The 13,809-nt window shown below is 45.3% G+C and overlaps 2 protein-coding genes across 3 annotated transcripts in view; one reads left to right on the top strand and one right to left on the bottom strand.

Annotated features, from left to right (window-relative positions):
* Positions 1-677: 677 nt before the first annotated feature.
* On the bottom strand, positions 678-9,580 carry tbce (tubulin folding cofactor E). The gene is made up of 16 exons (XM_008305524.1): positions 9,291-9,580; positions 8,606-8,690; positions 7,315-7,479; positions 6,904-6,989; positions 6,228-6,327; positions 6,039-6,141; positions 5,757-5,833; positions 5,561-5,653; positions 4,216-4,280; positions 4,011-4,075; positions 3,335-3,487; positions 3,065-3,203; positions 2,456-2,524; positions 2,279-2,338; positions 2,077-2,168; positions 678-1,475 (listed from the first exon to the last, which is right to left on the bottom strand). The coding sequence occupies exons 1-16, from the start codon at positions 9,403-9,405 to the stop codon at positions 1,380-1,382; spliced, it is 1,563 nt and encodes a 520-aa protein (XP_008303746.1). The 5' UTR covers positions 9,406-9,580; the 3' UTR covers positions 678-1,379.
* Positions 9,581-9,836: 256 nt separating this feature from the next.
* The window catches only part of rbm34 (RNA binding motif protein 34), a 5,545-nt gene continuing 1,572 nt past the window's right edge, over positions 9,837-13,809 (top strand). Inside the window, exons 1-10 of one of the 2 annotated variants that reach the window (XM_008305523.1) lie at positions 9,837-10,013; positions 10,904-11,051; positions 11,703-11,827; positions 12,009-12,222; positions 12,648-12,707; positions 12,824-12,867; positions 13,196-13,279; positions 13,380-13,443; positions 13,522-13,564; positions 13,649-13,767. In XM_008305523.1, coding sequence (XP_008303745.1) covers positions 9,991-10,013; positions 10,904-11,051; positions 11,703-11,827; positions 12,009-12,222; positions 12,648-12,707; positions 12,824-12,867; positions 13,196-13,279; positions 13,380-13,443; positions 13,522-13,564; positions 13,649-13,767 — 924 coding nt within the window. In that variant the 5' untranslated portion in view covers positions 9,837-9,990. Of the gene's footprint in view, positions 10,014-10,900; positions 11,052-11,702; positions 11,828-12,008; positions 12,223-12,647; positions 12,708-12,823; positions 12,868-13,195; positions 13,280-13,379; positions 13,444-13,521; positions 13,565-13,648; positions 13,768-13,809 lie in introns of both variants that reach the window. The other variant, XM_008305522.1, reaches the window with a different exon arrangement.

The raw sequence follows: 13,809 nt of genomic DNA, 5'->3' as shown, positions 1-13,809 counted from the left end.
GTGTCTGTGCTCCAATCGGCCTGAAATTTTACACGCGTGCTCCGAGTCTCAGCCAGAGCATGTTTCCACCCCGGCCAACACGCACGCCGCCGCGGCTCGCCACTAAACAGGAAGTGGCTCGTAACTAGGCCACACTTGCTCCGATCTGCCCCAAACTCGACATGCCGGATCACAGTCCCGCCCGGAGCAGGTTTGTGCCACACCCCGAACCCACGACCGCTGCATCAGGGCCCTGTACATTTAGCGCCCTGCTCCTCATAGTTTAAGTCAGCACTGGACAGACATTTACTGCAGTCAAATCTGCTATGTACAGAGCTCAGTCACTCTGTGTTTGAAGCACATAAAGGTTTGAGGTAATTTCCAGTAAACTCAAGGACGTGTCAAATTGAAGTCCTGGCTGCTGCTAAGTCAGGTTTAGAGGACTGATCAGTGGTACTTCTATGAGATTGGCTCTGATACAAGCACCGCCACATACTATAAATATATATTCATTCCATTCTCTGAAGAAGGCAGTCAAAGGGCAGAAGTGTCCAGAGTGTGAGCCTTGAGTTACGAGTATCTGGAGCAGCACAGTTCCAATAATGTCAGCCTTCCAGTCGCGCTCGGTGCTGGCTGATGTCCACATCTGGAGTAATGCTTATGTTCTAAAATAAAAGACTAACGCAGCACTGCAGCCGTTAAATTCAACCGAACAAATTTATTTCTCTCATTTATTACATTTCTGTTCATCTGTTCATCTACATCCAGCGATCTTGTGACGATTGAAACATTTTTATCCTGAAAGAAAATAAGAAAACAGTGTGCAGCGTTCTGAACAGTGTGTTTGCAGTTGTCATCCACATTTTTAAATCCCACATAAACCCAACCAACCCCCCAAAAACATGAGCACACACAGAAATGTTTAACAATTCCACTAAATGCTGTGGCTGTGGGAGAAAAGTTGCTGCATAAATAAAAATGAAAAGCCTCATTGAGAGGGCAGTTTTTATTTGTACCTACAGGGAGGTGGGCTGATTCTAACACAGGTACCCTCCAGTGAGTCCACTTTAACCGCCTCCTCTGTGTCATTTACAGCTGAACTGTCCTGTCTCTCAGTGAACTCGCTGCTCATAAAGTCATTTAAATCCTGTCCAGAGCCACATCCTTGTATGTTGTATGTCAGCGTAAAATTTAGTTTTTGTGTGAAAAACTGGAGGAAGTGGAAAAGTCTCTGAAAATCTGATGGCAACAAATGAAAAGCAGCACAAGGGAGTTAATGCAGTGAACGCCCCTCTCAGTGTGGGTCTGCTCGTCACTGATGGAAAACACTCAGCGTCACAGAAACAGCTGAGGTTCATTCCCAGAAGACTCTGTTGTGGTTCTTCACCTCCTGGTCTGGGTCAGGACCAGCGGACCAGCACCTGGTCTCCGTCCTCTATGGAGTAGAACTGCAGCGTCTTCAGGTCGCTGTCGATCTCAAACTCCGTCCCCACCATCTGGAGCGAGGAGAGCATTAAGAATCAGGTTTTATCTTTACTGTCTCACAATCAGAGTTACACACATTTAAACTGACATGAAATGATCCGAGTAAATCTGCTCATTCACAAAGTTATTTTGTCTTGTCTACAACAACCCAAGTGGTGAATAAAAGAAACAGGAGCCAAGCATTTTATAGAATGAAGTGTTTTTCCTGTTGTTGAATCCTCCTGCCCTGGTTGATGTAGGTTTAGGTGAGAGTTTCTATAGAGAAGCTCCGGCTGGTAGACTTTGCACGATGCATCCTTTACCACTTAGCAGCATAAACATGATGCAACGTCTTTATCTTGAAGATGCAATATGTGATATTTGGGATATAAATCTAACACGAGTACAGCAGCAAGCAGCTTCCTGCTGTGTACAGACAGAGTGGAGGAACGGTGGAGTCCCATTCCCTGTACGTATGTGTTGTCATCTGAACTTCTCTGTTCGCGTGAGTCGCTCCCTCTGAAAGTCTCGACTTTACTCTGCTGTATACTTGAAAATACATCAAACAGGATCTTTTACTGTCTCCACGGACCTTCCATGCGTCGTGTTTTGAACAGTGTGAGCCGCTGTTACCTTGGGGCTGGTGTAGGTGAGCTTCAGATCAGCCGCAGGGACCTTCAGCAGTCGGTACAGGAGTCCCTTAACCTTCTGGACAACCATGGATGCTCCAGAGCAGAAACAGAAAGCCGCACATTAGTTTCAAACACGTTCCTGTAAAAGGTCTTCAGTCTGATCAGCTCCATTAGGCTCAACGTTGCAGCTTTTAAGTCTTTACCTGGAAGTTTCTTTTCAATCGGCTTCTGGTCGGCATCATCGGGAAACACAAACGTGATCTCTGGTGAGGTGAGAAAGAAAAGGTTTTCAGGAAACATCACATCTGCTCTGATGAAACCACATGTATGTGCATTTATGGCTCCGTTCAGAGAGCAGGTAGCAGAGAGGTGGGACTTACTTAACAGCTGATTTTTCAGGGCGAACGGCTCCAACTTCTTCAGCTCACCTTCTTCTGGAGCTCCGTACTCTGAAAAACAGAAAAACGTCATCATCAGATGAGATCTCTAAAAGCATAGAACTGTCACTTTGTGTGAAGAAAAGAACAATTGAATATTTTTAACAGTGTCGTCTAAAGAAAAAAAAAGAAAAAGCAGGAACCATGAACAAATGAAGTAAGAGCCGTTTGTGTATTCACTTAAAAATACATCACTTCTCTGTGTAAAGCCACAACAAATCTGAAAGGTTTGGAAACTGAGAAAATGTGGAGTTGGTGCTACCGGACAGTGAAAGCCCACATCAGACACTCTGTCGTGCCTGGAAAATGCCTGCACAATGCCTCAGCTTGCATCCCCCGCTGAAACATGGGGAGGAAAACTTTACCTGCAATTTACATCTCAAACTAAAACAGGATGGTCAATGAAAACCCAGTGTGTACTTTCACTTCTTGAAGCTGACGATCAGCCTGACGTACTGACTTTAGCCAGTCTGCAGAAACAGCAGCACTCGAGGTGAGTGAGTTTCCTTACAGCTGGTCAGCTGATGAGCGGGAAGTGAGAGCGAGGCTTACTGTCGATGAGCGTTTGGTAGCGAGGGTGCTGGGAGGTGAACTGAGGGCTGGTCAGACTCCGCCCCCCTGCCTTCAGCCACTCCTCTCCAAACATCTTGATGTAGTCGAGCTCCGCCCCCCTCCTGTCCTCATGGTGGATCTGTAGAGAAAAACAGATCAGCATGAGCCCATACACGGCTGTCTTCGTGGACATTCATATCAGGCTTTTAACCCTCAGGTGAGGAGTGGCCTAAAGCTCAAACCGGTTCTACAAGTGCATGTCCAGCTCACCGCACAGCCGTCCAGGTGGACCAGTTGTCCTAGTTTGGCGATCAGCATCTGATTGGCTGTCTTGGGGTTTCCGTCGCTGCTCACCAGTCTGTTGCCGTGACATGACAACTGAACCAAACTGGAAAGCTTGGCCAGCTCGTCCACCACACACCACTGAGAGACAGAAAGACGGTTGATAGGTCAGGGAGGCCGACAACACAGGACCTGAGAACGCTAATCCCACCGTCACACCACGACTGAGTCAAAGAATCTTAAATATATGCTGATGTTCACATTAACAAGCTGTCCAAGACTATAAAAACTGGTGTAAAGTTTTGTTAAGATTCTCTGCATCTCTTGAGGCAGCTAAAATGAAAATGCATGCCATGATTTACCACCTATTGTATACCCCACTGTACAAGTATTTCAGGCAAAGGATTAGGGGCTGGTAAGACCAACCCAAGCCACGTTGGTAATATGGTGCCATGTATACCTACATTCACGTAAATGGAGCATTTCTAGTCAAGTTTAAGTCAGTTCTAGCTTCCCTCAACCTCTTGACAACTAGAATTGTCACATGATGTGTATGAGTCTAGCATCCAACACTGTTCTTTCTTGTTTTACAACATAAGTCAGCCTCCTGAGAATGTCTTTAGCTGGTAATTCTACATAAATACAGGCAGGAACACACACTAACCTCAGTGATGTTGTTGTATTTCAGGTTGAGATCCTTCAGAGCTGGAAACATGGCTGTCTGAGATCCTACAGAGCAAAGAGTCTGAACTTTAAATGGATCATCAACAGAAAAAGGTTCAAAACATTCAGTAAAATGTCCGCTTTCTGATGCAATGTGCCATAAAACAGATCAGGTGAACATCAAACCCAGTGTGTAGCATGTTTACCAGGAGCAGCGTCTTCAAATCGAACGGCAGACAGACCGGTGTTGGACAAAATCAGATTCTCCAGCCTGTGACGAACCAGCAGAGAGTTCATTACGTCTGCTTCAGCTCGTGTTACGTTTAGTAACACGTAAATGACAAAACCATGCTTATGTTCAAGAACAAAACACTATTATTGTCACTACCACCTCCATGCTGAGACTTCATGACTTCATTCTGACTTTGTCTGTAGAGTTCAAGTCCTTTTAAAGAGTCCTTCAGGTCAAAGAGTTCCAAGGAACCAGAAGTGACAATAGATCCTAAAAGCATTCAGACCCTTTTACACATATGTTAGCGTTCCCCTTTTCTGTAGACATGACAACAGAAATCTCACTATGACACACTTTTAAACATTTCGCATCACTCTGAGCAGAAGAAGGTTGAATAAATACTGGTGGACAGAAGGTCAGAATGGCATCTCACTGATCTATAAAATCCGTGGAGGAACGAGCAGAGCACCACTAACTACTACAGTCACACGTTTTCTTGGAGTTATTTCTGATCACGGCATGTCCTTTAACTCACACATAGTCTGTAGGACGGCCTCTTTAACCTCCCTAATAGCTAAAAAACTGCTCAGAACAAATGTGGTGGGTTTCTCTCTGTATTATAAGAGCTTCATCTCACTGACAGTTACTTATGTTGGGAACTGCTACAGAAAAAACAACTAAATATGAAAAAGACTCATAAATGTGAAAGTTTGCTGTACTTTTTTTTTCTTCTGTATAATTTGGCTAACTTTTCACAAAGTCGCTACTTCATACTTTAATTAAGCTTTTACGGTTATTTTAGCTTTAAATGCTAAAAATAACAACATTTCTAGTCAAACATCTTCATTTTTTAAAAAAAAAGGTCCTAATAATGAGGACAATTAGCCCTGAGCACCTCGTTACTACAGAACTTCATACTGACTCACTGGAAACTCACAGGTTGTTCCGTACAGCCTGAGCCCGGGATGAAAGGTCCAGTTCTAAGGATTAGTGGCTTTTAGCAGTGAAGTCGCAGATGGCAACCAACCAAATGCTCCTCAGCTCACCTTCCAGCATGGAGGAGAACCTACAGCGGAAGTTTAAAATGCAAACTCCTCTCTCTCGTGTTTGATTTGTTTGTTCTTGGTTCCTTTAGAAACACGGTGACATGGGGTGGAAGAAGACTCGCTTCCTCTGTAGACGTAAAGGGATCATCCTGAGGTATATCACGCACTAATGAAAACATACTTATGAATGTATATATTCCATCTCCCTAACCACTACAAACTGGTCCTGAGCTGGCGTATTCCCCATTACAACCAGAACACTGTGTACTGTACCTGGGCAGAGCTGACAGACTGAGCACGCTGTCCTGCACCAAAGGGTTACTGGACAGATTGAGACTCTTCAGCGACTGCAGCACTCCCTCCGGCCTTTCAAAGATCAAACGAAAACGCAGAAGTTGGTTTCAGGATGATAGGAGTGAAAACACAAACTGTTTAACAAGGAGGCAGGATGGATGCACGGCAGCGTTACCTCTGCAGCTCCGTGATGTCGTTCTCTGCCACACACAGATTTTCCACCTGTGGCCACATGTGGGCGCACTCCAGGATCTGAGCAGCGGGCAGAGAGAAGAACTAGAGGTAAACCACTGGAAGGCAGCGATACAACAAGAAAGATGAGTTTTGATCTGAGCTGAGGAAGGAAATTAGCCGAGAGCTTTATTGAAAGCAGTCGGTTTATGAAAGAAGAAGAAGAAAAGAAAAAGGAGGGATGATAAACTCTTTTATATGTTGTGTTATGTGCAGGGCTGTGTACCTGTGGCCAGGTGAGCTTGCTGTTGTTGAGGACGAGGACTTTCAAACTGCAGAAAGCCTGGCGGTGAGCCAAGGGGTCGGCGGGAAAACTCAGGCTGTTGGAGCTAAAATATGAAACACAACGAAATGTGAAGTGGAAAGAAAGCAAACATAAAAACACAAACACGCTCGTCCTCAGAGGAAGCCGTACCTGAGCCTCAGTCCTTCCAGTCTGACCAGCTGCTGGGTGATGGCAGCCACATCCTCCCAGCAGGACAGCAGAGTCCCACTCAGGTCCAGCCACTCCACGTCTGATCAGTGTTGTCAAAGTGTCACAGAGCCAGCTGACGTTCACAACACCAACAATCACAACCTGGCAGTGGTACCAGCCTTAAAATCATTACAACCAGAACTGAGCCATTTCCCCACAATCCTCACTCACGTCTACTGAGTCATCTGAACTTTATGTACTTGATTTGGTGCTCAGTTTCTCAATTATATGAGTTTTTAGTCATTCTGCTCATCTGCTGTCCAAACAAGTCCCACAAGTTACAGAGAAAAAGGAAAGTCTCACAATACAGACACTTGAGCTACGGATTTTTGGCACGTTAAACAAATGAGACAGAACAGTTCTAACTTCATTTTCTGCTCAGTCAAGTAAGTGATGAACTGTTCCAGCTCCTCACCTGATGCCCCCTGGGGCTGATCTTTGGACAGTATTGTCACTGACAGTGCCACAAATCAAACCAGCTCAGCTACGAGATAGAACACACCTTTTATCGAGAAACACTTAAGACGCGAATAAATTCACACTGAATCAGTGACAAGATGAAAACAAAGTCAGTTTTACAGGCAAATTAAAATCTGACAGGTCTGTAAAAAGATACTGGGTGTCGTCTTCCTGATGTCCCCATCGGCCCCGGGTCCGTTCACCTCACAGCGGTTCAGCAAAACTGACTGAAGACTCTCAAAACTGTAGAGAGACCAAAACAAAAAAGCACGTGTGATGTTTACTGTGGCTCAGGTGGTAGAGCAGGTTGTCCTCTAATAGCAAGGTTGGTGGTTCGATCCCCTCCACAGTCGATGTGTCCTTGGGAAAGACACTGAACCTGAACCCGATGGCAGGCAGCACCTTGCATGGCAGCTCTGTGGCCGCTGGTGTACGAATGTGTGTGAAAGCGCTTTGAGCACCACATCTTTAAGTGCAGATCATTGATGGCACCTACAACAGCTGATGAACACTTGGAGGTCGATCCAAACACACCTGACTAACTGTCCACAGGTGATGAGCCTTTTACCTGCGCTCCTTGATGCCCCCCCACTTCAGCTTTTTGGAGGAGATAGAGATCTCCTCGCTCAACACCTCCTCTGTGTCGATCTCATACAGCTGTCGAACAGCAGTCAGGTAGTCCACACCGAAGCTGGCCTTTGCTGGACGGACGAAGGAGCCGCCTTTCGGGTGTCTGAGAGAGTGGACAGAAAACCAGAAAATACTTATTCTTGTATTTCAGACTCATCTTAGAGATCATTATCAAAATTGATGGCAAAAAGGGAGGATTTCTTAGTGTGGATATTTTATTTTATTAAAAAAAACAACAAAAACAAAACAACAACACACACAACAAGACACTTAGTTTGTATAAGAAACATTCAAAAACTGTCAGAATTGAAGAAAAAACAAAAGTTTGACCCACTGAGCAATTACAAAATGCATCACCGAGGTTGACCAAAACACTCAGAGACTGTGAGCAGTAAACGCTGGTCGGTGCCCAGCTGTCATTTCTTCATGGAGCTCAAACTGGAGCAGAGAAGAAAACATCACAGTTTCCTGAACTGGACAACCGTAAAAAGTCCAGAGAAGGCTCGGAGTCTTCCTCGAGATCCATGTGGTCGTCACTCCTCAAGGCAGGATGGCTGGACTGCAGCATTCTGAGGTTTCTGTGCATCTGCTGAAGACTAACTGAACGGCTGACACAGCACCGTGATCACACAAGTTTTTTGGACACAGCAACACAACTGTTGCTTCCCGCCCAACTTATTCAGCAGCTCTGTCTCCCTGTGACCTTTTCCTCCTCTCCAGAATGAAATTGAAGTTGAAGGGTGGCCATTTTGACACTATCTAATCTAAGACAATGCTTAGCGTGTTTCCATGATGGGACTTCCAGGGAGTGCTGGAGGCGCTGGGAGCACTGGAAGACTACTTCAGCGGGTGGGTTTTTAAATGTTTAAAGATAGTCTTGTGACTTTGTGATCAGCCGTGGTACATGACAATTTTCAAAGTATTCTGGCCTTTACAGCTTCACAGATATCATCCACACAGAGCTCACCTCTTGGCATTTCAAATCTTGGGAAGGCGCCACCATAGCCGAGTGGCTGGGACACATGGGTGCAAATGCTCAGAGCAGTGGGAGCTACTCAGGATTCAGGACAGTTACTGCATGTCGTTCTCCTGACGTATTTCCCCATGTTTTCTGTCTGTCTCCACTGTCTACCTAACTAAGGCTCAAATCCAGAAAGAAAGAAGAAAGAAGGTCTCTCCTACTAAACCTATAGGACTGCTGGCATTTGACAGAAGCTGCTGAGAATTACCTGCATGTGAAGTATGAGACTCCTTCATGGCTGCCGTTGTGTTTTCCCCTCTCAGGGTTATCCCATTCTACACCGAGCCACAGTCCTGGAAACAAACATTCAGGTAGATGCATTAGAGCGCGGCCTTCGCTTCACATGTGGGTGAGTCTGTAAACTCATGTCCCTGATTCCACCTGCTCGTTGGGACGGGGCAAGTTAGAAATGTTCAATACCATGTAAAACTTTTTTTTGTTTAAATAAACAAGTTCTCAAATATAAACATCACACCAGTGATGACTGCCCACCAGCATCAGACACTGACTGATATCTGTTATCTCTTCCCAGGGTTTCAGGTTTAGTTGAGCTGGCTTACATGAGGAAAGCCTGGCTTGATAGTGCTGGACCATCTGAGGGGTTGTTTCTGTTGGCTGGATGTGAGGATGTCCTGATGCGAGTCCTCCATCTGTGTTGTTTGTTCTTTTACATGCCTAAAACGGCCCTGCTTGTTTATGGGATGTACTTCATGAATAAAGTCATTTAAATAAAGGTTTGTTTTCTTTTTCTCCTGGATGGCAGAAGCCCGGTACCGGACAACACTGGTCCCACATGTCTCAGATTGTTTCCAAACAGAGAAACTGATCTAAAAGTTGGAGAGTAGAAGCAGTCTGTGTGTGAGTGAGTGTCAAGAGTCCGGGTCAGGTCTTACCTGTCGTCGGTGGTACCGGGCCCACGTACCGCACTGTGGCCCGCTCCTCTCCGCAGGACACCCGCCTGCCCACCGCATCCTCCGGCACCTCTGGCTCCGTCTGGTCAGCCCCCATCGGAGCCACTTGCCGAGGCCCGGAAACAGGGCCAGGTATCGGCAGAATCACTGTCCAGCTAACTCGGAGTAGTTAACCAGATGTTAACTAGAAGTTACCCGCTCCAGTGGGTTAGAAATGACCGGAAATAAAGACGCTAACTAGTAGCTGCGAGCTAGCTGCTAGCTCCCAAACCCAAACATTACACAGCTGCGCTTCGCCGGAACGGACTCATTTCGACGACGTACCAGTTTCCGACAGAGCGTTTCTAAATAGAACCAGTTACAAAAGCCCAGTAAAGTCAATACATGTGTATTTTACGTGCTTCGTGTTCAGGTGTGCCTCGTTCCCTCTGTCCTGGACGCAAAGTGTTCGGTTCGGCTTTGTCAATGGAGGAACACTAGTAGGAACCTTTGTGCCGCGTCGACCGTGTTTCCTTCGGGAACGAATTCGCAGTAGGACAGGCGTGTGCTCGAAGAGTAAACGTGAGGACTTGCTGCAGCTACAAGTAGGAATTAATGCTGCTATTAATTTCGCGGATTTATTGTTTCCAGTAAGAAGCACAAAGCGGGGTTCGGAGTGAAGCCGGACGGACAGGAAGCAGCCATGGGGAAGAAACGGCTCCACAGGTGGGTTCACACGTTTGTGAGTGGTTAAACCACAAGTGGTTAAAGAAAAGCTAGGTCAAGTTTTATCCACGATCTGCCGGCAGGCTAGTCCTCACTTTAACACGTCCAACTTGTTTCCCCAGCACGTCCCAGTGGGCCCAGTGGTTCTGTTTGACCCACAGAGAACTCTTACAGTCGTCCTCAAATGTCTTCATCCCCTTCCATTAAAGAAAAGGCAAAATTCACAATGGTCACCCAAATAACTAGAAACTGAAAAAAGTAATAATAAATAAAAATTTCATAAATTATAATTTAGTGAAATAAGACTTTGCTTTTGAGTTGTGGTTAAAAATAATAATTTAAAAAATAATAATAAACATTAGTTCATGGGTCCCATCATGCGTGTTTGCTTGTGTGTGTGTTTTTTGTTTTTGTTTTTTTTTTTTAATATTTCTGTTGAACCACAATTCAAAAGCAATGTCATGATGTTCATTACGTTTTTATTTATTATTACTTTTGTCAATTTCAACTTATTTCAGTGACTGCTGTTTGTTTTCCCTTCTTTAATGGGAGGGTATGAATACATTTGAGGACGACTCTACATAATACCATAAGCTTTTTAATGTAACCCTCAATTTAATAAAAATCCAGAACAGTTACTGAAGTTCTGCTGACTTTACTGAAGTCACTGCTGCCACTCACAGTTATATAGTACTGTATGATTTCCCTCAATAAGTAAATTAAAAGTAATAGTTTTTGCAAACAATTAAAAATGTCTAAATAGTTTCTTTCGGCTTTTAACTTTCAAGCACCGCTCTATAAAGTGGATCATAACACTTGGTCCAGTTGTTGTTCCGTCTTGCCTTTTGGGTGTTGTACCGTGTTCATCTCAGTGTTTCTGTCCTCAGCAGAGAGTCACCTGCACAGCAGTCGGCTGACTACGTGGTGGGTCAGGTGTCGGGAAGTTTGTTCCAGAACAGTTCTACAGCTGGATCCCTGTCGGCTTTGTTCAGCAGCGCACCGCCGGCTGCACCTGTCCTGTTTCAGCCTGCACCCACGGTAAGTCAAAAGAGCTTCGACCTCACAAGTTTTGACTTCTGCTCTGAGACATGACGATGCGCCAGACTGCCCTTCGCTTGGCTCTTATCAGACAGACACACCTTTACTGGAAATCTGTTGGCGATTGAACACTGCAGGTGATTTGTGATTTGAAACTGCATCCCAGCGGTTTTTTCCAAAGTGGAGTAAAAATACCATGAATTAGATTTTATCTGTAGTCAGGGTCACCATCTAGCTAAAACTACTTCATTTGTAGGTCTGACTGACGAAAAAAAAACAAAAACATGAACAGACGTCTACATTTAATAGAATTTATCATGAAATATGTTATAATCAGGGGCTGCAAGGTGGTTCTGTGGTTAGCACTGTCGCCTCGCAGCTAGAAGGTCGCCGGTTTGCGTCCCGGTGAGGACATCCGGGATCTTTCTGCGTGGAGTCTCCATGTTCTCCCCGTGCAGCGTGGGTTCTCTCCGGGTTCTCCGGCTTCCTCCCACAGTCCAGAAACATGCTGAGGTTAATTGGTGATTGTAAATTGTCCGTAGGTGTGAATGTGAGTGTGCTTGCTTATTGATGAGTCCAGTTGGTTTTAGTGTTATATGTAGATTGTCATCAGGCTGTCCTTCAACATGTCCTTGTGCTTCATTATGGCAGCCTGTTAAGAAGAGCACAGAAACAAAGGGGCAGCAGGAGGCAAGTCCAGAAGTCAAAGATCAGCCCGGCCAGAAGAAGAAGCCACCCAGGGAGAAATCAGCAGCCGACCAGGAGCTCGAGAAAAGGTAAAGAGTTCGGAAACTAATCTGGTCTTTTCTCATCCCTCTTTTTTTTCCAAAAACATTATGTCTGAATCTCTGTCATTACTTTAATTTCTTCAAACGAAGCAGGTTCAGTCTCAAAGTCTTCATCAGTCACTGCACTTCTCTGCCTCTCACATCGTTTCTGTTTGTCCGCTGGTGTCAGGGAGAGCAGTTTGCAGCAGGCAGATGAGGACGAGCAAGGACACAAGACGTCTGTGAAGAAGAAGAAGAGGAAGGCGTCGGAGTCGGCCGGAGAGAACGATGCAGAGCACTGGGTGATGAAGAGGCAGAAGCTGAAGGCCAACAAAGCAGAGGAGGCCTTAAAGAAGACAAGGACGGTGTTTGTAGGCAACCTGCCCATCAGCTGCACAAAAAAGGTATGTTCCTCTTCGTTAACGTCCGCCAGCCTCCACAGTGAAACTCAGACCAGCCAAGAAAGTGGCCTCTAGCTCTGCTGGTTCCTGGTTATTTATGGAAAACCTATGACTGAAGATGCATGTGCGAGTCATGAACACTCAACAACCTGGTCAGGCAGTCTACTGGGAACAGAAAGCATCATTATCACCTCAGAGATAAAGCAGGGAGGTGGCAGCATTATAAACTGAGGAGGAGCCTCATTGGTTTGACACTGTTAAAGCCTGATCTTTAGCTGAGAGGAACACTTGTTTGAGGAGCTTCAACCAGTTGTTACAGGGTTTTTGCAGCTGTACTAGTAAGTTTTACTGGCTGTGTTGGACATAAAGACATGAAGGATTGTAACGGTTGTAAGTTTAAGAACGTTGTCATATTTGTCTCTCCTTAGACGCTGCGGAGTCTCTTCAAGGACAAAGGAACTATTGAGTCTATCCGGTTTCGCTCTATGGTAAAAACAACACAACCAACATCCCAGAGTCAACAGTAGTCACTGGAGGTGTAGCACTTTGTCTCCTCTTGGTTAGCCACTCTGGTCACGTGACTAATTCTGTGTCAATACTGCAGGTCAGAGAGGATCCGTCCATGTCTCGCAAAGTGGCGGCCATCAAGTAAGTCTCTCCAAAAACGTCCGTGTTTATATTTCATGTTAAAAACTAAGGGGGGGATGAATCCAAGACACATCAATAGAAGTAATTCATGTCTGCTTTTAGAGATGCAACATAGCACAACTAGCAGAGTGACTAGAGCATAAGATAAAGAAAATTAATGTAACTGTCGATTTATTTTTTAAGTCACAATCAAAAGGCTACATGGTGCTTCTTGTTATCCTGTAATCCCTCACTGGCTTCCCACCAACATACATACAGCTGCACGGCTAAATAGTTAAACGTCACTGGAACTGATGTTTGTATGAACAAGCTTATTTTCACTTCACAGACGCAAAGCTCATCCCAAGATGCAGAGCATGAACGCCTACGTGGTGTTTAAGGACGAGGACGGAGTTGCCAAAGCTTTGGAGAGGTCAGACACTCCTGATGTGCACCTGAAACATGTGATGATGCTGTTTGGCTGAACGCAGTCAAGAAGCTATTGAGGTTTATTTAATTGTCTGTCCCGACAGGAACGGCATGGAGATCGAGAAGGACTTTCACATCCGAGTGGACAGAGTCACTGACGGCTCATCGGTAAGACTGCAGACATCAAAGCTTTTAAATCTGCAAATCTGTCGGCATTTGTTGAGAAATCTTGTTGTTGTCTTTCAGCATGACCACAAGCGCTCTGTTTTTGTGGGGAATCTGTCTTTCGGTGAGTCACTGTGGAGCTACAGCTGATGACACAATATCCGGGTTTGTAGGTTTAAGCTGAAACTCATTCACATTGTCTTTCCAGAGATGAGCGAACCAGCGTTTCGAAGGCATTTCGAGAAGTGCGGCACAGTCGAGGCGGTACGACTGATACGAGACCCGAACTCTGGACTGGGGAAAGGATTTGGCTACATCCTGTTTGAGGTACAACAAAAGTCTGACCCTATATGTTGTAATGGTGCTGTG

This window comes from Stegastes partitus, unplaced genomic scaffold, assembly GCF_000690725.1.
Source record: "Stegastes partitus isolate 25-593 unplaced genomic scaffold, Stegastes_partitus-1.0.2 Scaffold2536, whole genome shotgun sequence".
Lineage (NCBI taxonomy): Eukaryota > Metazoa > Chordata > Actinopteri > Pomacentridae > Stegastes > Stegastes partitus.
The sequence above is the reverse complement of the archived record's forward strand: the minus strand, read 5'-3'. Positions and strand labels throughout refer to the sequence as shown.